Genomic DNA, 22,200 nt, shown 5'->3' on the forward strand with positions numbered 1-22,200 from the left:
CTTTGCGATAAAATATTATTTCAAAACAAGCAATGGAATGTTTTATCTCACAAAAAAGAATCAGCTGCGATCCCATACTATAATGTCTGCATAAGCTTAACAGTGGAAAATTGATTTGATTAGAGCTATCTCCGGTCATATGAGTCAGTCAAGGTGCCAGCTCTGTAAATGCCGATACTCGCTCTGTGTTGTCTAGTTTGAGCCCCCTTCATAGAGCGCGAACTTCTGCTGTCATTAAGGGGTTAATGTTGTGCTACAAGAAGTTATGGATCTAGAATCAAATTATTCATAAAATAATGTATTAATATTTAGCATTTTTTTTATTTTAGGTTTTAAAATTGCCTAACAGGAACAGCCAATAGTACATTCAAGATGGCCGACAAACTGACCAGAATAGCCATTGTTAACCATGACAAATGTAAGCCAAAGAAATGTCGTCAAGAGTGCAAAAAAAGTTGTCCTGTTGTGAGAATGGGTAAGTACAGTTTTGTGAAGACTGATGCGGATATCCGGTTTAGAAGTACAAGCTCCTAGTCGATTCTATTCCTGTGTCCTTTAAAGGAATAATGCTTCTTCTGTCACCACCTAACCCAGAAGTGAGCGGTGCTACACTACCTCTTGAAAGGGAACCTGTCACCCCCCCCAGGTGTTTTTAACTAAAAGAGCCACCTTGTGCAGCAGTAATGCTGCATTCTAACAAGGTGGCTCTTTTAGTTCTGGGTGCTGTAACTGCCAAAATAATCAGTTTTGTAATTTGTCCTAAATACCTTTTCTTCAGTCAAGGAGGCAGGCCTTTCCCCCCTGCTGCAGACACCTCACAGCCGTCACTCAAGTCCTCTTGGCGCCGCCTCCTCGCCACTGTTTTGAAATGAGTCGGCGCCTGCACTCTTTTCTCCTGCCTTGGGCAGGTGCAGTGAGCGCTGCCCGTCTGTCCTCATATGCAGTCCAGCTGACTGCGCCTGTGCGGACGCCCTGCCTGTGAATCCCAGCCCCGTAGTATGAATAAATAAGAAGACACTGCGGGGCACAGGCGCAGTCAGCTGGACTGCATATGAGGACAGACGGGCAGCGCTCACTGCACCTGCCCAAGGCAGGAGAAAAGAGTGCAGGCGCCGACTCATTTCTAAACAGTGGTGAGGAGGCGGCGCCAAGAAGATTTGAGTGACGGCTGTGAGGTGTCTGCAGCAGGTGGGAAAGGCCTGCCTCCTTGACTGAAGAAAAGGTATTTAGGACAAATTACAAAACTGATTATTTTGGCAGTTACAGCACCCAGAACTAAGGCTAGTTTCATATTTGCGTTTAAATCCGCAGCGTTTAATACGCATCCGCAAGGGGTGGAAAAAACGCATATAAACGCGTACAAACACTGCGTTTTTTAGACGCATGGTGTAAAAAAATCGCTGCGTTTGTACGCTTTTATATGCAGTTTTTCCTGCGTTTGCGTTTTTTGTGCGCCTGATGATAATACATCTATTATTTTTTGGCCCACCTCATATCTTTATACTAAAGACACACAAAGCTGCAGTCTTTTTTTTATAACTACTGGAGATATGATGTGGCCCAAAAATTAAGTGTGTGGCGAAGTTTCTTATTTGGCGCACGGTGTGTGTTGCCGGCGGCAATAGACACAATAAACCAAACATAATTGTGGCGAACATTTATTTTTTTAACAATCAAAAACATTTATTTAACTGTGCCGGCTTGGGGTTGAGTGATGTAAACGGGGTGTGTGAAGCACTGAGGCCTGGCTAACCATGGACGACGCAGAGGTGACAGGAGAAGGGGCAATGAAACTAGTGGGGTCTGGTAGTTCGGGGATGGGGCTTGACACGTGAGAGGCTTGAGACGCACTGGAAGGGTGAGACAAACCTAACATTACAGACACATTGGAAGGTAAAGGGGGAGGAATGCTAAGTTTTCTGTATTTTTTTTTTTGTTTGTTTTTTTAGTTTGACGGGTTCTGGGAGGTATTGGTGGGCTCATATGGCGTGGCGTGGTGGTGGGTGACCTGTCAGGGTCCGGCTGCACCGTGTCAGATTCTATAGTGCTCGTAGAGCGTGCAGCCATTCCAGAGTCCATAGTGCTCGTAGAGTGTGCAGCTATGCCAGAGTCCATAGCGCTTGTAGAGCGTGCAGCCATGCCAGAGTCCATAGTGCTTGTAGAGTGGGCAGCCATGCCAGAGTCCATAGCGCTTGTAGAGCGGAAGGCCATGCCAGGGTCCATTGTGCTCATAGAGCGGGCAGCCATATCACAGTCCATATTGCTCGTAGAACGTAAGGCCATGCCAGGGTCCATTGTGCTTGTAGAGTGGGCAGCCATGCCAGAGTCCATAGCGCTTGTAGAGCGGAAGGCCATGCCAGGGTCCATTGTGCTCATAGAGCGGGCAGCCATATCACAGTCCATATTGCTCGTAGAACGTAAGGCCATGCCAGGGTCCATTGTGCTCGTAGATTGGGCAGCCATGCCAGAGTCCATAGCGCTCGTAGAAAGGAAGGCCATGCCAGGGTCCTGCTGCATCGTGGTGGTGGCGGTACGGAAGGCCATGCCAGGGCGTTGCTCCTCAGAAGAAGAAGACATTCTGATGCATGTAGAAAGAAAGAAATGCAAGAAATTAGGACATGTAGAGACAGAAAATAGAAAATAAAGGCATTGGCTAGGATATACTCACATTGTTCAGTGTTTTCCTCCAAGATGTAGCCTGTCTCTCGTCTGCTTCAGTGTTTGCTGAGTAGTGACCTGCAAATGTCCACTATCTCCCTTTATCACCTACTATGTGGGGGGTGGCTTATCAGTGTCTAGACATGTTTTTTTCAATTGAAACGCATGCGTTAACTAACACAACCAAACGCTTGTGCTACTGAACGCATATGTTTATATTAACAGCAATGCTTTTTTTTGGCGCAAACCTTGCGCAATCGACCGCATGCGTTTCCTGGCGGCAAATTGACGCCTCTAAAAATTACTGCATGTTGCATTTCCGCACCAAGCCGCAAACGCCGAAACGACGCATGCGTCGTCAAACGCGGCAAAACGCGAACAATCAAACGCATGCGTACCTAATGTTAAATATAGGAATACACAACGCATGCGGATATATGCGGTAGAAACGCTGCGGACACAAACGCAAATGTGAAACCGGCCTTAAAGAGCCACCTTGTCAGAATGCAGCATTACTGATGCACAAGGTGGCTCTTTTAGTTAAAAATGCCTGGGGAGGGGGTGACAGGTTCCCTTTAACACCTTGCCATAGATTGACATATTAAAGAGAACCTGTCAGCTTGATTTTAGACACAGCTGCAATGGCGCTGTAATGCTGATGGAATTGGTTGCTTTGAAGAAATCTGCTTTGTTTTTCTTTAGCTGCCATCTGAAGTTTGCTACTGATTAGATTTTAGTGCCTGAGCTGTGGAGTCTGTATCCATTTTAATGGAGTCGGTATAAAATGGTCCAACTCCAAAAATATATAATCAGATGACTACAGGAGTACAATGCAAGATGTGATGAATATTTTTTCATAGGAATTTGGGAAAGTTGTGAAATGTCCTATAAATGTCTGTTCTGTTCCTGATCAGTTTTAGTTGATTAATCTATTCTACAATTTATGGACGTGCTCAGTAGTGAAGCCTTTATGAGGCAGTCGGAGGTTCGGCTCACCACAGCCCTGTTTGGGGCACATGGGCCTGGCTGTACTCTGGTAAGTCTCCTCCCTGTCTGTGACTTCCCGGCTCCTCCACCTGCCTACATGATTGCCCACTCTCAGCACTGGAGAATCCTTAGTATAGGATTTAGGCTGTGTGCACACTTTGCAGATTTTGATGCGTTTCCGCAGCGTTTTTTGGAATCGTGGAATTGCATCAGATCCGCAGTGTAGTCCAGTAACAAAGATAGTCAATGGGAATTTGAGAATTGCTGTGCACATGCTGCGGAAAAATCCGTGCGGATTCCGCAGCATGTCAGTTTTGTGTGAAAACGCAGCGTTTCTGCGCCGATTGACTATACATCGAGTAAGGCAAATCCGCATATCAAAAAACACATGACAATCCGCATCAGTTCCTCATTAAATCCGCAAGCATTTTGGCCTGCATTTTCTGCCAAGAGATGCCTCAGGTATTCCAGCGCAAGACCATTAAAATGATAGATCAAAAGCACAAATAATAAAAATACAATTGACTTTTTTTTTTTTTATAAGTCACAAACATAGAAAAATAGAATGAGAATGAAAAGATTGCAATGAATAATATGTTAGCTGTATTGAATCTTTTCCCACACAATGTGATATATCAGTCTGCTCCTTTCACATGCTCTACAACATTGCTTGCAGATCTATTTACATGTAAATTATAAAATGGTTAACCACCTTGCATTGATCTTTTTTCATTTAATTTTAGGAAAATTGTGCATTGAAGTCACTCCTCAAAGTAAGATTGTATGGATTTCAGAAACCCTTTGCATCGGGTGTGGAATCTGCATCAAAGTGAGATGATTGAAATGTTTTTCTTTTATTTATTTATTTTTTGGCTTATAAACCATGCCCATAATCTTTGAAATCATTCAGAGGGGGTTCCTGCAACGTTCTACCCCTTTAAATCCTCATAGGTGCCCTTGCATACCTTTTGAAATCGCGTTTTCTACTTGCCCCGCAGTACATGTAAATTGCGCGGTTTGGTCCATTGGGCTAATCCAGCACCACCCGGTCCCTTCCAATGCCATCATCCACACAGTGCTTGAAGTCTCGCACCTGCGCAGTGTTATCGGAGACCTGTTGCACCTCACTGCCATTTTGAACAGCCAGAGAGCTGGTGACGTACAAGTGAAGCCTGTGCATTACATGACTTCGCATTGATGGTCTCTGATTCCGCTGTGTCAGTGTGATTTTTGAGCACCATGTGGATGCCGTAGAGATGTCATACACTTCCATCCAGGTAGAAGAGGTGGTGTTTGAAGGAACCGGGGCAGTGCTGATTGCAAAACACTCTTTTGGAAGTGTGCCGTGGCACTTAGACGGTATAAAAGTGTTCTAGGAACCCCATTTATGATTTAATGGTGATAGGTTTGGTTTATTCCCAATTACAGGTTCCCTTTAAATGGATTCATTATGGTCTTAGGGGCTGTTCACATGTGTTTTTTGCTGACTGTAAGGGCAGAGACTGACTGCCGTATTTCTCGTGCGAGAGAATCGCATCACACTGCAGGGACTAACCGGCACCTCTCCTGACCCGAGCATGACCGCATGATGGATTACTATTCCGCATGTCAAGCTCCGGTCAGTAGAGCAGACAGCCAGTACGAGTTTTACGATGCGATTCTTGCACGAGAAATACAGCAGTCTGTCTCCGCCCTAAGGCTATTTTCCCACAATGAGATTTTCGGTGGTTTTGCTGCATGAAAAACGCAGCGTCTTACAGTTCCAGCTAAGGGGACATGGCTATCAATAAAGTTTTGATAAAAATCAGAAATTATCAAAAACAAAGCAGCTTTATTTGAAACATGATAGAGCAACAAGGGACAGAAAATACAAAAATGTAAAAACGCACTTGCACAATGAAAAAACACAAGTAACCTAATTTACTAAGTAGATGCAGAAAATCTGCAACATCAAAAGCTCATCTTGGAAACTGAAAAAAAAAACAAAAACTGAGATGTCCAATTTTTATCTACTCTGTCACAGTTTAAAATCGCACATTAATGTCTGTGGCCTGTGAGAATTGGAGCACCACACTGATTGCATCCTAATGCTCTGCTTGGAGAAGCCTTAGAAACCACCAGATTTTTATTTATTTACTTTTTTAAGTGATTAAATGCTGATGGTAAAAACTGATGAAAATTGGTTGTTTATCCTGCAAGAAAAAAAAAACACGTCTGAATGAGGCCTAAGCATAACATGACATATAGTTGTGTTCAAAAGTTTACATACCCCTGCAGAATTTTTGCTTTCTTGGCCTTTTTTCAGAGAATACGAATAATAACACCAAAACTTTTTCTCCACAAAGGCCAAGAAAGCAAAAATTCTGCCGGGGTATGTAAACTTTTGAGCAAAACTGTATATGCATAAATATCTTTAAGTGACTCTTGTACAGTGATGAAGTTTGATGTGGTGTATATGGAGTATTAGTACTTGGTGCTCTCTTTAGCTTCTCCTTGCTGTTAGAGATGAGTAATCCCAAACTTAAAGGGGTTGTCCATTACTTTCAATTAACCCCCCAATGTATCCCCCCGGGGCCCCTAATGAATTTTACAAATAACTTATGTTGCCGTTTTCGCCTGTGAGCGGCGCTATGCCGGCGGCTGAGTCCGGGTCTTGTGGTCACAGGTCAGCCGCCGCTAATTTCCGCTGACGTCTCGTCAATTTCCAGACTCTGGAAATTGACGTCATGTCAGCAGCAGGCGTGACCCAGCCTCCACAGACAGCGGTCACTCATCAAGAGTGACTGGGCTGTGGGCGGTGCTGGGGTCACACTGTGGGGCTGTGCTGGGGGAGGGGCGGCGTGGTCTGCTCTGCTGGCTGTGCTGGAATGTGTGGCGGGGGGTGTGCACGGTGGGTCTGCAGCCGGGGCTGGGATGTGCGGGCGGGGCAGAGGGGTCTGCAGGGCTGTGCGGTGGGGTCATTGGTGTGTGTGTCTCTGTGTGCAGGCATCTTCCGATGGGACTACAAATCCCATCTGGCTATGCCTGCTACAGTGAGTGACACATTAGCCAATGATGGGACAGTAGTAGTCTCATCATCTGGCTAATGTGTTGAATGTATAAAAAAAAACCACATACATACAACATACATACAACATACATACATACAACATACATACATACATACATACATACATACTACATACATACATACATACAACATACATACATACAACATACATACATGCAACATACATACATATAACATGCTTACTATATACATACTACATACATACAACATACATACTACATACATGCAACATACATACAACATGCAGCACGCTACGTGCATGCAGCACGCTACGTGCTACATCTAGACATACTCACCATCACTTCTCACTTTGATCCCCGAAGCCGGTGTCACCTGTAAAACATATTAAAATAATAAACAAACACTATACTCCCTGATCCGCAGAAATCCAATTAAAACGAGTGTCCAACGACGCTCTTCCGTGGAGAACAGCAGCATCAGCTGATGCGACCGCTCTCCAGGGGCTCCAGGAATACAATGACGGAAGGTATCCTTCGCACTTGTCACTGCTGTGTGAGAAAGTTCCCACGCAGCAATGCCATAAAGTGAGACCAATGAACTCAGGTAACCTCAGTGATACACTGCAGGAGCCATTGTCTCCTGTCAGTATGTCACTGGAGGTCCTATAGAGCAGTGACATCACCCGATGTCACTGTTCTATAGGGGATATCGTCATGAGACACTCGTTATTAATTGGACTGCGTCGGACAGGGAGTATTCGGTTTATTATTTTTAGTTTATTATTTTAAATTTTTGCAGGCGATCGAGTATGGTAAGTATGGTTAAATTAAGAATATTAAAATACTTTTTTCTGGCTGTGTCTTTATTTATTTATTTTTTTTTTTTTAACACTTTCACTACTATAAGATTAATAATGGATAGGCTTGAATTGACGCCTCGCCATTATTAACCCGGCTTAAAGTCACCTTACAATAGCAAGGTGACATTAACCCCTTATTACTCCATATCCCACCCCTACAGGGGAGTGGGAAGAGAGGGGCTAACTGCCGGAATATTACATCTTACAGATGCGCCATTTCTGGGGCGGCTGCGGGCTGGTATTTGTAGCCGGGGGGGGGGGGGCAATATCCGTGGCCCCTCTCTAGGCTATGAATATCAGCCCGCAGCTGTCTTCATAGCCTTTCTGGCTATAAAATATAGGGGGACCCCATGTCATTTTTTTTTTTTTTTTTTTTTTTTGGGGGGGGGGGGGTGCCCCTATTTTAATAGCCAGTAAAGGCTACGCAGACAGCTGCGGGCTGATATTCATAGCCTAGAGAGGGGCCATTGGTATTACCCCTTCCCAGGCTACAAATATTGGCCGTCGGCTTTCCCCCTCTGGCGCAGAAAATTGTGTGGGAGCCCATGCCATTTTTTTTTCCTTCTTTTTTTTTTTTTTTTTTTTTTGTTGAATTAAACGTTCAGTTTATATATATATATATATATATATATATATATATATATATATATATATATATATATATATATATATATATATATATATATATATATATCTATATCCAGTTTTTCATTGAAATCATGCACATTTTCCGTTCTCTCTCAGAAAAAATCGGATCAGTTGCATCAATTTTTCACTATTTGCAACGGATCCTGCCTGATGGATAGAAGTAGATAGATATATGGATAGCTAGGCTACTTTTACACATCAGTTTGTTTCCATCTGGCAGAATCCAGCGAATTTTTAAAAAAAAATGGATCCGTTGCAAAAAGTGAAAAACAGATGCAACTGATCCGTTGGTTTTTTTAAAGAGAGAACAGAAAATGTGCATGATTTCAATTGAAAAAATGCAGGCAAAAAACTGATTCGAAGGCTGGATTCATAATTTCACATCTCTGTTTCATATGTTTTTCGCCGGATCTGTCGCTGCGCTTTTTTTCGCCGGCCAGAAAAAACTTTCCTCTGGACATTTTGTCTGTCCGTCGGAAACAGTTTCTTTTGACGGATCCGTCAAAAATCGGATGAAACGTTAGGCCATCAGGCACAATCCGGCGCTAATACAACTCTATGAGAAAAAAAAAACGGATTCGTTTTTTTTCAGAACTCACCAGATTATGCCTGACGGCAATTACCTGATGTGTGAAAGTAGCCTAAGGCTAGGTTCACATTGCGTTAATGGGTTAACGCTAACGGACTGCGTTGCACGGCGAAAATGTCGCAATTAACGCCGTGCAACGGGTCCGTTAGCGCACCCATTGACAGCAATGTGATTTCTGCCTGTAGCGCATCGCTAGCGCATGCCATTTTCGGCACGCGCTAGCGATGTGCCATTCTTTTGTGATGGACCTCGGACGCTGCGCTAGCGGGGACGCCGAACGCCGACCCTAAACAAACATTGCATTAGCGCAATCTGCTAGCGCTATGCGCTTAACGGATTGCCTTAACGCAATGTGAACCTAGCCTAGCTATCCATATATCTATCTACATCTATCTCATTCCATCTATCTACCGTATTTTTCCGACTATAAGACGCACTTTTTCCCCAAAAAAAATTGTGAGGAAAATGGGGGGGTGCGTCTTATAGTTGGAACGTAGGCTTACCGGCATTGTGGCGGCGACAGAGGTGTGGGGATGACGTGGCGCGGTGACCGGTATGGCGTGAGCAGGGTCCTGTCCACATTTGAGGTGAATCTGTGGCCCAGTATTGAAGGAGAGAAGCAGAGCTGGGTGAGTTACGGTTTTCCCGGTGGTTGCGGCCATCTTCCTGAGGCCGCGCGTGCACAGATTGAGTTTTCTGCTTCCTCGCACTTCAGGAAAATGGCCGCGGGAGGCCGCGCGTGCGCAGATGGAGATCGCGGCGGCCATTTTCCTGAAGCCGAGTTCGCAGATTGAGATCTCTGCTTCAAGAAAATGGCCGCCGCGATCTCCATCTGCGCACGCGCGGCCTCCCGCGGCCATTTTCCTGAAGCCCTGGGAAGCAGAGTACTGAATCTGCGCACGTGCGGCCTCAGAAAGATGGCCGCCGCCACCGGGAAAACCGTAACTCACCCAGCTCTGCTGCTCTCCTTCAATACCGGGCCGCGGATTCACCTCAAATGTGGACGGAACCCTGCTCACACCATACTGGTCACCGCGCCACATCATCCCTGCACCTCTGTCGCCGCCACAATGCCGGTATGCCCGCCACCACCGGGAAAACCGTGACTCACCCAGCTCTGCTGCTCTCCTTCAATACTGCCGTGGCGTCACCTCAAATGTGGAAGGGACCCTGGCTGCCGCCACCTGAGGATGTGACCGCACATCTGCCGCCGCCACAGCACTGCCGCAACCTCCCCATGGACACCAGGCCATGGCGTCACCCACCTAAGCAGGATGGGACCCTGCTCAGGTGCACGCCGTTCCGCCCACCGCACCTCAGCATCACCTCACCTCTGCCACCACCATGCCTACTGTGACCCTGCTCTGCCACTGCCTGCCCTCAGGTAAGAGATCTTAAATTCGGAAAATAAGACGGACCCCCATCTTATAAAAAAATCTTTTTTTTCTGCAATTTTCACCCCAAATTTGGGGTGTGTCTTATGGTACGGTGCATCTTATAGTCCGAAAAATACGGTATCTGTCTGTCTGTCTATCTATGTCTGTAATGGAGCGTGGGTTGGACAAATGTAAAAGAGGAGGTTGGCCAAGACATGACCTCACAAGTCTTTTTTTTTTTTGTTCAATATTACATCTTTATTCAGCCTCAAAAACTGCATCAAAACCGCGCAAAAAAGCATCTCCATTTTCTGCCAAGAGCTGCGGATTTAGTGCAGAAAAATCCGCAAGGCAAATCTGCAACGTGTGCACATAGCCTGATGCAGTTTTTGGTGCAGTTTTTGATGCTTTTTTGGTGCAGTTTTACTTTTTGGTGCAGTTTTGATGCGTTTTTTGCGCGGTTTTGATGCAGTTTTGGGTGTGGTTTTTGTGCTTTTTAGATGCAGTTTTGGTGCGCTTTTTACGCGGTTTCGATGCTTTTTTATTCGTTTTTGGTGCGCTTTTTGCGCAGTTTTTGTGCGTTTTTGAATGCGTTTTTGAAAGCTAAATAAAGATGTACTATTGAACAATAAAAAAAAAAAAAAGATTTGTGATGTCATTATTGTCTAACCTCTCTTTTACATTTGTCCAACCCACACTCCATTAAACACACATAGACAGATAGATGAGATGGATAGACAGATCTACATATAGATAGATCTACAGATGCATACATTTATCTATTCATATATCTATAGATATATCTATTGATAGATGTATGTGTAGGGTGCGTGTCCACTATCCGGATTACATCCGGATTAGCTGCAGATTGGATGCTGCGTACATGTAGTCGGATGATGCCTGCACACACAGGCCTAAACACACAGACCTGCACACACCCTGACAGTCCCGCACACATCCGAACAGCCCGCCTGCCCCGCCCGCACACACATACACGCACACAGTCACCGCCCACACACTTCCCTCCTCCTGAACTGCAGCGTTTCTCGGACCCACATCCGCAGCAAAACTGCAGATCTTTTTTACATCTGCGGTTTTGCTGCGGATGTGCTCGACTCAATGAAAGTCTAAGGGTGCAGAAACGCTGCAGTTCCGCACAAAAGAAGTGACATGCTGCAGGAAAAAAAAAAGCTGCGTTTCGGTGCGGCCTTTTCCGCAGCATGTGCACAACAAGTTTGCGGCTCCCATAGACTTACATTGGTTGTGCACTACTCTGCGGATTTGATGCAATTCCGTGTGGCAAAAAACCCTGCGGATCTGCAATCAAATCTGCAACGTGTGCACACAGCCTTAGCATTTAGTGAACCTAGCAAAAAAGCCAAGCAAAAAAACAAGTGTGGGATTGCACTTTTTTTGCAATTTCATCACACTTTGAATTTTTTTCACATTTTCTGTTACCCGACATGGTAAAACCAATGATGTCGTTCAAAAGTAGAACTTGTCCCGCAAAAGATAAGCCCTCACATGGCCATATTGACGGAAAAATTATGGCTCTGGAAAGAAGGGGATCGAAAAAAGCTCCAGGGATGAAGGGGTTTAGAAACATGGATATGGACATATCTATGGAAAAAGATATAGATAGATAGATAGATATATCTTTGTATGTATGTATCTATCTACCTACCTACCTGTGTGTAATGGAGTGTGGGTTGGACAAGAAATAACATCACAAATCTTTTTGGAGAGAGAGGAGGGAGGGGTTTGGGTGTGTTTTTGGAGTGGTTGTGCTAGGATTGGGCTTAGAGGCCAGTGCAATGCATCATGGAACTTGTAGTATTAGAGCACAATAAGTCAGGAGAAAAGAAGTTGTCCATTAACCCCATGAGAGCTGGATCCAGCACTGAAGATGTGCTGCTACAGCATGATTAAAGGTAATATTGCTAAAATAAATACAGTGGATGTTTTCAGTGGCACATAATAGCAAGATTTATGAAAACACCAAACTCTGACTTTTCCCGTTGAGAAAGAGACATTCAAGTTCTAACGTTTGGGTCCCTATTGTATTCATGGGGTTTTGGTGCAAGATCAGGTACAGTTCTGGTACCCGAATCAAACTTTGGAATAAAGTTCGGGTCGTGTTCCAGAATTTGAACTTCCACGGGGTCTGCTTGTCCCAACTTGCTGTCTATTCAACATGCCTATCAGACTACGGAGAAGTCTCAAGCCTTGTGTGTCTTGGATAGTCAGAAGTGCTGTGGCTATTTTATGGCACTGCACAAGTGACCATAGATCGGCAGCAGAGGCATGCACAGGAGGGCACCAAATAATATAACGTCAGGCACACCACACCACATAGAAAATGTTCTCTAGACTGGAGGGTCACTTTAAATTCTTGTCCAGAATTGGAAAAAAAAAATCACAATCCTCCCCCACCTCTCCCCCAGTTTATTTTTAATACAAAATTAAATGAACTACTTTCATAGTTTTATTAACTTTTACTTTTGCCACTCTGGGCTGCCATTTTCGTTAGTGTGGGCGTAAGTGTCTGGGCACCACACTTGCACTTCACTTACAGCAGCCATGGGCATAAGAGACTGCAGTCGAACACCGACCGTATCTCTGACATTGAGGCCGCTCCTGCCTCTCAGCTGTGACCTGGGCACGCCACCCTGGGCTATCCAGATCACAGCTGTAGGAGGAGATTGCGGCCATTTTATTGTAGCCCGCAGAGTATGTTGTGGGCTGCGATGACAGGAGATGTCGGGGAGAAGCTGCTGGGAAGCCAGGGTCCAGGGTAAGTATCCGCAGCGCTAGTGGTGATCGCAGCCTGTAATTAGTATTATAGTACAGGCTGCGATCACCGCTCACTGCCGACCTGCACTGAGCTTCCACCCTCGGTCCACTGGCAGGAAATCAGCCCAGCAGCAGTACTGTCTCCCTGTACATGGAGTGCTATGTCTGCTGCTTTTCTGTGCATTACTGATATGTGGCTGGATGTGTTGCACTTCACCACCCTGAGGGTATGTGCACACGTCAGGTTTTTTTCCTGACAAAATCCGGAGAATTCTGGCAGAAAATCGCGTTTTATTCCGTGCGGATTTATCGCGTTTTTTGCGCGGATTTTTTGCGGAATTTTAGCGTTTTTTTTTTTTTTTTTTTTCCCTGAAAGTCATTTTGGCTTAGAAATCCGCAAAAAATCCGCAAAAAGAATGAGCATGTCCATTTTTTTTGCGGAATGCGTTTTTTTTTTGCGGTAAAAAACGCATCCATCTGAACAAAAAATCCGGAATGCATTCTAAATGATAGGATGCATATTTTTCGCGTTTTTGATGCGGAATTATAGCGTTTTTATAGCGAAATTCCGCAAAAAAAAACGCTAAAAATCCGGACGTGTGCACATACCCTGATAGTGACTCTGTGCAGACCGCAGCCTGGAGTCTCCCTGCTCGGTGCGAAGCTCCACAGAGATCAATGCTTCTGAAAATAGAGCAATTCTCTGCACCACAGGGTCCCTGCTGTGCTTACAAGGAGCGGCACCGAAAGCCAGGCTGGCCTGTAATGGTTAACCCTTCCCTGCCTGCTGTGCATGGTGCAGGGGGATCAGTGTGCAGACAGGCAGCAGCCGGGGAACTTCACCAATGGATCAGGTGGGAGGGCTGCACAGGGTAAAGAGGTGGGCGGCAGCTTCGGTGATGGATCCAGGATTTTGCAGAAGGTCCGACAGCCGCCCTGGCACATGTCCATCTCCTGGGAGCGCCATAATAATGCTGTTCTAATACTTGGGCTATGGTTGGCACAAGGGAGCAGACCCCACAACGAAGCAGACCCTACAAGGGAGCAGACCTCCAGCTGCAGTGTCACTACAAGTCCCAGCATGCCAGGACTGAGCTCCTAAGTGTTGTAGTCCTGCAGCTCCTTAGGTCTCATGCCTGATCGTCCTACTTTACATTCCAGAGAAGAGAGCAGGTTGCAGCAGTCTGAGACTAGTGATCCAGGGAGCAGAAGAGGAAAGACTGAGGCTGAGCCCCTCCAAGCTCACTGACACCCCGTGCCCACGGACACCCACCCCATGCCCCCGATAATATTTTTAAAGAAAATGTAAACATTAATTCTTTACATTTTTTCAATTACTGGGGGGAAAAAAATTTGATGGCACCTTCCCTTTAAGCCTGTAGAGAAGAATATGGTGTGTTGAAGATGTGCCAAATTTAAGAGCTATGCACCTCTTGATTACTTTCAACCAAAGCTCTGCACAGGTGGGCAACATTAATGAATATAGCAGAGTGTACATTGTAACCTGAAATAGAGCGAAGAGCACACTGTAACCCGAAAGAGAGCGCACTGTAACCTGAAGAGAGCACACTGTAAAATGAAATAGACTGAAAGGGAGCGCACTGTAACCTGAAATAGACTGAGAGCGCACTGTAACCTGAAATAGACTGAGAGCGCACTGTAACCTGAAGAGAGCACACTGTAAAGTGAAATAGACTGAAAGGGAGCGCACTGTAACCTGAAATAGACTGAAAGAAAGCGCACTGTAACCTGAAAGAGTGAACTGTAACCTGAAGAGAGCACACTGTAAAATGAAATAGACTGAAAGGGAGCGCACTGTAACCTGAAATAGACTGAGAGCGCACTGTAACCTGAAGAGAGCACACTGTAAAGTGAAATAGACTGAAAGGGAGCGCACTGTAACCTGAAATAGACTGAAAGAAAGCGCACTGTAACCTGAAAGAGTGAACTGTAACCTGAAGAGAGCACACTGTAAAATGAAATAGACTGAAAGCGAGTGCACTGTAACCTGAATTAGACTGAAAGGGAGCGCACTGTAACCTGAAATAGACTGAAAGCGCACTGTAACCTGAAGAGAGCACACTGTAACCTGAAATAGACTGAGCGCACTGTAACCTGAAAGATAGCGCACTGTAAACTGAAAGACTGAGAGTGCACTGTAACCTGAAGAGAACGCACTGTAACCTGAAGAGAACGCACTGTAACGTGAAAGAGCGCACTGTAACGTGAAAGAGCGCACTGTAACGTGAAAGAGAGCGCACTGTAACGTGAAAGAGAGCGCACTGTAACGTGAAAGAGAGCGCACTGTAACGTGAAAGAGAGCGCACTGTAACCTGAAATAGACTGCAAGAGAGCGCACTGTAATCGTTGTCAATATGAACAATTAAAAAAGCAAGAGAGTATGCCAAATTAAACAAATCCTGGCACATCCAACATATAAGAATCAATGTTTTTATTATCGAAAAGATGTATAAAGACAGCACGACAAGATTAAATCCGCATGAACAAGCACATTAATCCAAATCGCAGCATGTTATAAGGCCACAAAAGCTCAATTTGTACAAATGTATAAATGATTAAGGAAAGAATCCGTATCCCTCCCAATACAGACCCTAAAGCAAAGCGAAAAATGACGTGGTCACATAACAGCTGAGAGTTGAATACGTCACCTAATTTAAAGATTAGCTCTCGACACCCCGTAAAGTGTCGATGAAACCAGCATCCTTCGGTTAATGGGAGAAAGCTGTTGGCAACTTACTGAATCCCAATCATTTTTTTTTTTTTGATTGCCTAAACCTGTGTAAATAAATGCGTACTGTAGTGAAGAGCAGTAATATACTCTCGAGGCCATCTATTACAGTTTTCATCACCACTGCGCTAGTTTTCTGGGTTTGACTGCTGTTCCAATTTGCAGGATCACGATGCTCTGTGTAACCTCGAAGTCGCTTTTACAATGTAAAAACCTTGTCCTTAGGCTCCATAGATCTTCATTGTAAAAGCAACACATAAAAATGAGATAACAGAAAGTACAAAAGAACTAAACAAAATAAGTAATAAAAATCTATATGTAAATCACAATTGTCAAAATGAGGAATACCAATGACTTAAGATTTTCCATCCAATTAATGAGTTGATCACAATTATTTAAATAAATATAAAGGTAAGTTCACACAGGGCGTTTTTGCTGCGGTTTTTTATGCTAATTTTCAGCTGCTTTTTACAGGACCAGCAAAGCCTATGAGCTTTCAGAAATCTCACACACACATTGGTTTTTTGTGTGATCAGTATTTTGTGCTTTGCGCTTTTTGAACATAGAGCATGTCACTTCTTTCAGCATTTTTTTTTCTGCGTTTTTTTTCTGCGTTTTTCACACATTGACTTGAGTGGGTGTTGAAAAAACACAGGTATCGTTATTTGCTGCGTTTTTGCTGCTGAAAATTCAAGGACATTAGCATGGAGAAAGTGAAAAAAAAAAAACGCTCCAAATACGCAACAAAAAAGCGCCTAAACCTGCCTGCCAAGAAGATCAGGTTTTGCTGCAGAAAATAAAGCAGCAAAAACGTCCTGTGTGAACTTACCCTAACATTAATGCTAAATACCATCCAATAAATAACCATCATAAAAAGTGCTTGTATATTCATTTTATCATGATGGATAATGGTGTTTGTGCAAGACGCCCTATGGAAAGTAACACATTTGCATAGGCCATGTATATATTGGAGAACAAGGGACAAGTATAAAGATAAAGCGGAATTCCATAATCATGATTCCCAATGTATAACGAAATAAATTAAAAAGATTATACATAACATTATGTAATATGAGACATAACTCAGTCATGAGTCTAAGATTGTCATACATATAGACTGCGGCTGATAAGTGAAATAAAAAAGCGTAGGAGTGGTGCACGTTTTTCGGCTGGCGTGTGACGTAACAAAGAATGTACTCCAGTCACTAACTGGAGTACCTTTCTCTTGTCACTAACTCCACTCTTGTGGCCTAAATTATGATGACTTTGCCTGGTTTGCCGAAACAGGTGTAAAAACGGCAAGTGTCACAACAGGTTTTTTTTTTTGCACAAATACTTTGCGACATTTCAAGCTGTTTTACACCAGAATTCTGGTTCAGTTCACTTTAGGCTTCAACCGGCTACAAAGAAAAAGAACAAGGCTGGTATTAACAAAAAATAATTCGCTTTTACACTTTTGTCACATATTTGAGACTAAATGGATTTCTAACTCTTAACAGAAATGTCCTTTTGGCGCTTTGTCCATTGTTAACCTGCCAAGCAACTTGGAGAAGGAAACCACCCACAGATATTGTGCCAATGCCTTTAAGCTTCACAGGTAAGAATAATCCGATAAATGGCGTCAGTCTTTAATGGTAGTTTAAAAGGGGTTTTGTAAGATTAGGAAAAGGTTCTGCCCCACTTGTGTCCTGAATGTGGTTCCAATTACGGTCACATCTCCAGACCCAGCCCATGGACCAGAGTATAGCTTTGTTGTACCAGATGAAACCCTTTTAACCCCTTGACTTCTTGAAATTTATTTTTCCAAGAGGCATAGCTTTTTTTTTTACGTCCACATAGTCGTATGAGAGCTTGTCTTTTGCGGGCAAGTTGTACTTTTGAATGACACCATTAATTTTATCAGTTGTACTGGAAAGCCGGAAATAAATTCAAGGTACATTGAAATGGCAAAAAAAGTGCGTTTGTTTTTTTTTTTGTGAAAAAAAAAATTTGAAATTATTAAAAATAAATAAATAAATTGCTAATGTTGCCATTTTCCAAGACCCAAAACATTTTCAAGTTTCAGCATTTGGGGCTGTGTGAGGACTTATTTTTTTGTCCTAAGCTGACCTTTCTACTGTTACCATTTTAGGGTAGCTGCAATGTTTTGATCGCCTCTTATTGCATTATATTGCAATGTTGCAGCAGCAAAAAAAAAACGTAATTCTGGTGTTTCAATTTTATTTTGTTTGCCAATCAGATTAATTTATTTTAGATTTTGATAGATCAGACTTTTATGAATGTAGCAATACCAAATGTGTATTTTTTTTATTTGAAGTTTTGTCATTTTTGTTCATATTTTTAAAACTTTTTTTTTACTGTATTTAACAGTCCCCTTAGGAGACTTGAACCTACGATTGTCTTCCCTCTTGTGCTATACATAGTGCATTAGCACTGCCGTATATAGCGAAAATCACGGTACCCAATGAACGCCAGCTAAATGCAGGCTTTTCACAGGTGAATTGTCGTGACTGGCACAGAGGTCTTCAGCATTCCCCATCTGGCTCGGTAACCCATTGCTGCCCTGTGGTCATGTCACCCTGCCAGTTGTTAAAAGCAGATGATGGCTGAATAATTCAGCCACTGTCAGCCGGGAAAGATGGCTCAGTGTGTGAGCCTGCATCAAAGTCAGGGACACGACATATGACGTAAATGTATGTCATGAAGGTTTGGAATTTCTGTCAAGTTCTTTAGCATTGGTGGAGGAAAACCAGCTCACCCCTTCTGAAACACTGTGCGCATCAACATGGACGCAATCCTGTCCTTTAAACCTTGTCTCTCTCTCTGTGAACCCAATAGGACAATCCTCCAACCATTTTTCCATGTAAAAACAATACAACTTTATTCCAAAGCAATTTAAAAGTAAAATTGACATCTCCAAATACATCCAGTAATGTGATGCGATCCTACACATTTAGCCTAGCAATGACTACGGGCTGGTTTACACCTTTAAACAGGTAGGATCACATGTTATTGGATGTATTTGGAGGTGTCCATTTTCCTTTTAATTGCATTGGAATAAGTCATATTTTTTACTGGATGTACTGCTGAAGCATTTTAAGGTCTTTAGTGTGTCTATCTCAATTTTGTGAGTTGCTTAAAGGATTATTCCCATCTTCTGGGACTGGTAAATGTGGAAAAAGTCAGTTAAAACTAAAAACTTTCCATTTACGTATTCGCATTTGGCCCTATTTCCCCCAAACCTCTACTTTTTCATTGTGTATTTCACAAGGGGAAAATGTTTAGTGCTTACAAGCTGTTTTGCAGTGAGCTTGCAAGCACTGTACTGAGGCCACCTTGGGCTACTTTCACACTAGCGTCGTGCACTGCACGTCGCTATGCGTCGTTTTGTAGAAAAACCGCATCCTGCAAAAGTGCTTGCAGGATGCGGTTTTTCTCCATTGACTTGCATTAGCGTCGCACTGCGACGCTTTGCCACACGTCGCAACCGTCGTGCGACGGTTGCGCCGTGTTGTGGCGGACCGTCGGCTGCAAAAAACGTTACATGTAACTTTTTTGCTGCCGACGGTCAGCCATTTCCGACCGCGCATGCGCGGCCGGAACTCCGCCCCCACCTCTTCGCACCTCACAATGGGGCAGCGGATGCGCTGGAAAAATGCATCCGCTGCTCCCGTTGTGCGGCGCATTCACTGCTAGCGTCGGTATGTCGGCCCGACGCACTGCGCGGGCCGAGTACGACGCTAGTGTGAGAGTAGCCTTAGATCACAGGAGCGTCACCTTCATTTCCATTTTACTTCTGATACTGCAGAGACAAAGCTGCCTCATACAGCGACATCGGGAGCGCACTGTTTTAGGTAACTAGCACCCGCGCCCCCAGCCCTCATTTCCCCAGCAATCAGGAAGTCGGGAGGCATGGCAGTGATGAACCCTGTAAAGAAAATAAGTGTATGTTAGACTGATGGAGTTTTGACCACTAAGTGAACCTTTAACAAATGTAATAATACCTCTTCTCAAGGCTATAACTAATTCTACCTCCAGGTTGCCTATTCCCCGGCCTGGTGAGGTGCTTGGATTAGTTGGCACCAACGGTATTGGAAAATCAACTGCATTGAAAATTCTGGCTGGAAAACAAAAACCTAATCTTGGGAAGTATGACGTAAGTAAACTACAGGTGCTTTTTGTGGTCATCTTTGGTGTCAGGAACTATGGAATACAACACCCAAGCAAGTAACAACCTCTTTCTCATCTATGAGCGCAGGGATTTTCCTACGGGACAACCCCTTTAAAACTCCTTTTTGTAGTTGTGAACAAAGTACCACTACGGCCATCTCCTCCAGTTACTAAATCATCCTATCTAGTGCATTATTCCGCTCATAATGACCTCCGTTACTACTCTTTATATCCAGATTAAGTTGCAGCAGGTAGAAATGTTAGATTTCTTGATGCGGGAGGTGAATGTGATCCCATTTTTAGCTTTTTCTAATCTGCACCATGTCATTATAATTTAGCATGTCGTCCAACCCTTGAGTTATCTTTGTCATTTCAGGATCCTCCAGATTGGCAAGAAATTCTGACTTATTTTAGGGGATCGGAGCTGCAGAACTATTTCACCAAGATTCTTGAGGATGACTTGAAAGCCATTATTAAGCCTCAATATGTGGACCAAATTCCAAAAGCTGCAAAAGTTAGTGTGCACTTTTGTGTCTTTAGTTTCTCAGGGGGTGGTTATAAGTGAAATATATAAAAGTGAAGTGCTGCTAATATTTAATGCTTTTTTTATTACATCGTACTGACCTAAATTAAGAGTGTTTTCAGTGCAAAAAGGTTAATGTACAATATTTGTGTTCAAAGGGCCCAGTGGGGACCATTTTGGATCGTAAGGATGAAACCAAGACCCAGACTATTGTTTGTGAGCAGCTTGGTAAGTACAGTATGGAGACGGCCCCTTAAAGCTAGGCATAGACTTGAGCATACAGACTGCTGAGCATGCATGTTTTTCAGTAGTGGCTTTCAGGCATCGTAGAAGCCACTTATTACCCATGGAAAAAAGGATCAAGCAAGTTAACAGCCTAATCAAGTTGTCCCCATAGCCTGAACGTGTTGAATTGTAGTGGGGCAGACGTGCAACATTTCAGGTCTTTGAGACTTGACAAAGATAGTAAAGCGCTATATGCAGGGTACGTGTGCACACTCCATTCAGTGTTTCCTGGTCGTGGTCTTCTAGCCAGGGGAAAACTGAAGCACAAGTGTCCCATTGTTAGATATGGTCGGCAGCACAGCGGTGGAACCAACATAGATGTAAAGGGTTACCTATCCAGTGGGTAGTGACATAGTGAATCAGAAGAACTGTACTACATGTCTATTTGGAAGTATTTGCTAATATTATTACACCTATTACATATTGGGATAGGATCTTGGAGATTGGACTGCCGCTTTAAGTGTCGACTAGCCTATGAGGTGATTCTTCAAGCTGTGTTTGCCATAATTTTGACACGAAATGCATCCAATGTTGTAAAAATGTAGCACAGATCGTAGTTTCGTCGGTTTGCGAGTGCGACAATTTACATTTTCACACCTTTTCTGGCCACCTCCTATAAAGTGGGCAGAAATTAGTCCCTGGCCAAATCACATATATTGCATTGGTACACAGCAGCTATAAAATGTACCAGTAATTAAGAGGCGCACTTGTCTTAATTAATTTGGCGCATCTTACTCCATCGGGGCTATGGCCCCGATTCCTTAAGGTCGGCACTGTTCACATTGAGGGGACGTGTTAGAGCCAGAATTCTGGCGCAACTGATTTAATAAATGTGTGTCTTTAGGAATGGCCCTGTAATCACTGAAATCAATAGGACACCTAACAAGTTTATTAAAAATGAAAAGAAAAAGCCTTGAGTCTCTTATAGTGTGGTCAAACAATATAGCCGTAGATCTGTACCCAGGTGTACACAGCCATGCTACCTAAGCGGTTTTGGAGCGCTGAGTAATGCGAGAAATGATTCCCCCCTGGGGCCAAAGGTGTAAATATCGGGAAGGCTCTGCTCACATTGTATATTGCCATAATCCCATTGTTGGTTTGTCGTAGATCTTACTCATCTGAGGGACCGAAATGTGGAGGACCTTTCCGGAGGCGAGCTTCAGAGATTTGCCTGTGCTGTCGTCTGTATCCAGAAAGCTGACATGTAAGAGAAGCTGCTTACCGGAGCCCCCCACAAGTCATTATTAACAGCAGTCTCTATGTCAAGTGCGGTTTTAACACTTGTATTTTTCTTTTCCCAGCTTCATGTTTGATGAACCATCCAGTTATTTAGATGTGAAGCAGCGTCTTAAAGCTGCTATTACCATCAGATCTCTCATCGATCCGGACCGGTAAAAGAACTATCCTGTTCACAAGTCTCATTTTATTAGCAATTCAGCTGAAGAATAGCTACAGAGCTGCGTTACCTCTTTCTCCTGCTGGGATTGTCAGTCAATCTTTGAGCCTAGCACACAAATCCTTCCAGACTGACT

General features: G+C 43.8%; 1 protein-coding gene across 1 annotated transcript in view; it reads left to right on the plus strand.

Annotated features, from left to right (window-relative positions):
• Positions 1-22,200, plus strand: part of ABCE1 (ATP binding cassette subfamily E member 1) — a 48,926-nt gene that overhangs the window by 13,686 nt on the left and 13,040 nt on the right. Inside the window, exons 2-9 of the mRNA XM_069744022.1 lie at positions 330-475; positions 4,389-4,474; positions 17,190-17,287; positions 19,729-19,846; positions 20,237-20,374; positions 20,542-20,611; positions 21,776-21,872; positions 21,970-22,059. Coding sequence (XP_069600123.1) covers positions 373-475; positions 4,389-4,474; positions 17,190-17,287; positions 19,729-19,846; positions 20,237-20,374; positions 20,542-20,611; positions 21,776-21,872; positions 21,970-22,059 — 800 coding nt within the window. The 5' untranslated portion in view covers positions 330-372. The remainder of the gene's footprint in view (positions 1-329; positions 476-4,388; positions 4,475-17,189; positions 17,288-19,728; positions 19,847-20,236; positions 20,375-20,541; positions 20,612-21,775; positions 21,873-21,969; positions 22,060-22,200) is intronic.

The sequence above is a fragment of the Ranitomeya imitator genome, chromosome 1 (assembly GCF_032444005.1).
Source record: "Ranitomeya imitator isolate aRanImi1 chromosome 1, aRanImi1.pri, whole genome shotgun sequence".
NCBI lineage: Eukaryota > Metazoa > Chordata > Amphibia > Anura > Dendrobatidae > Ranitomeya > Ranitomeya imitator.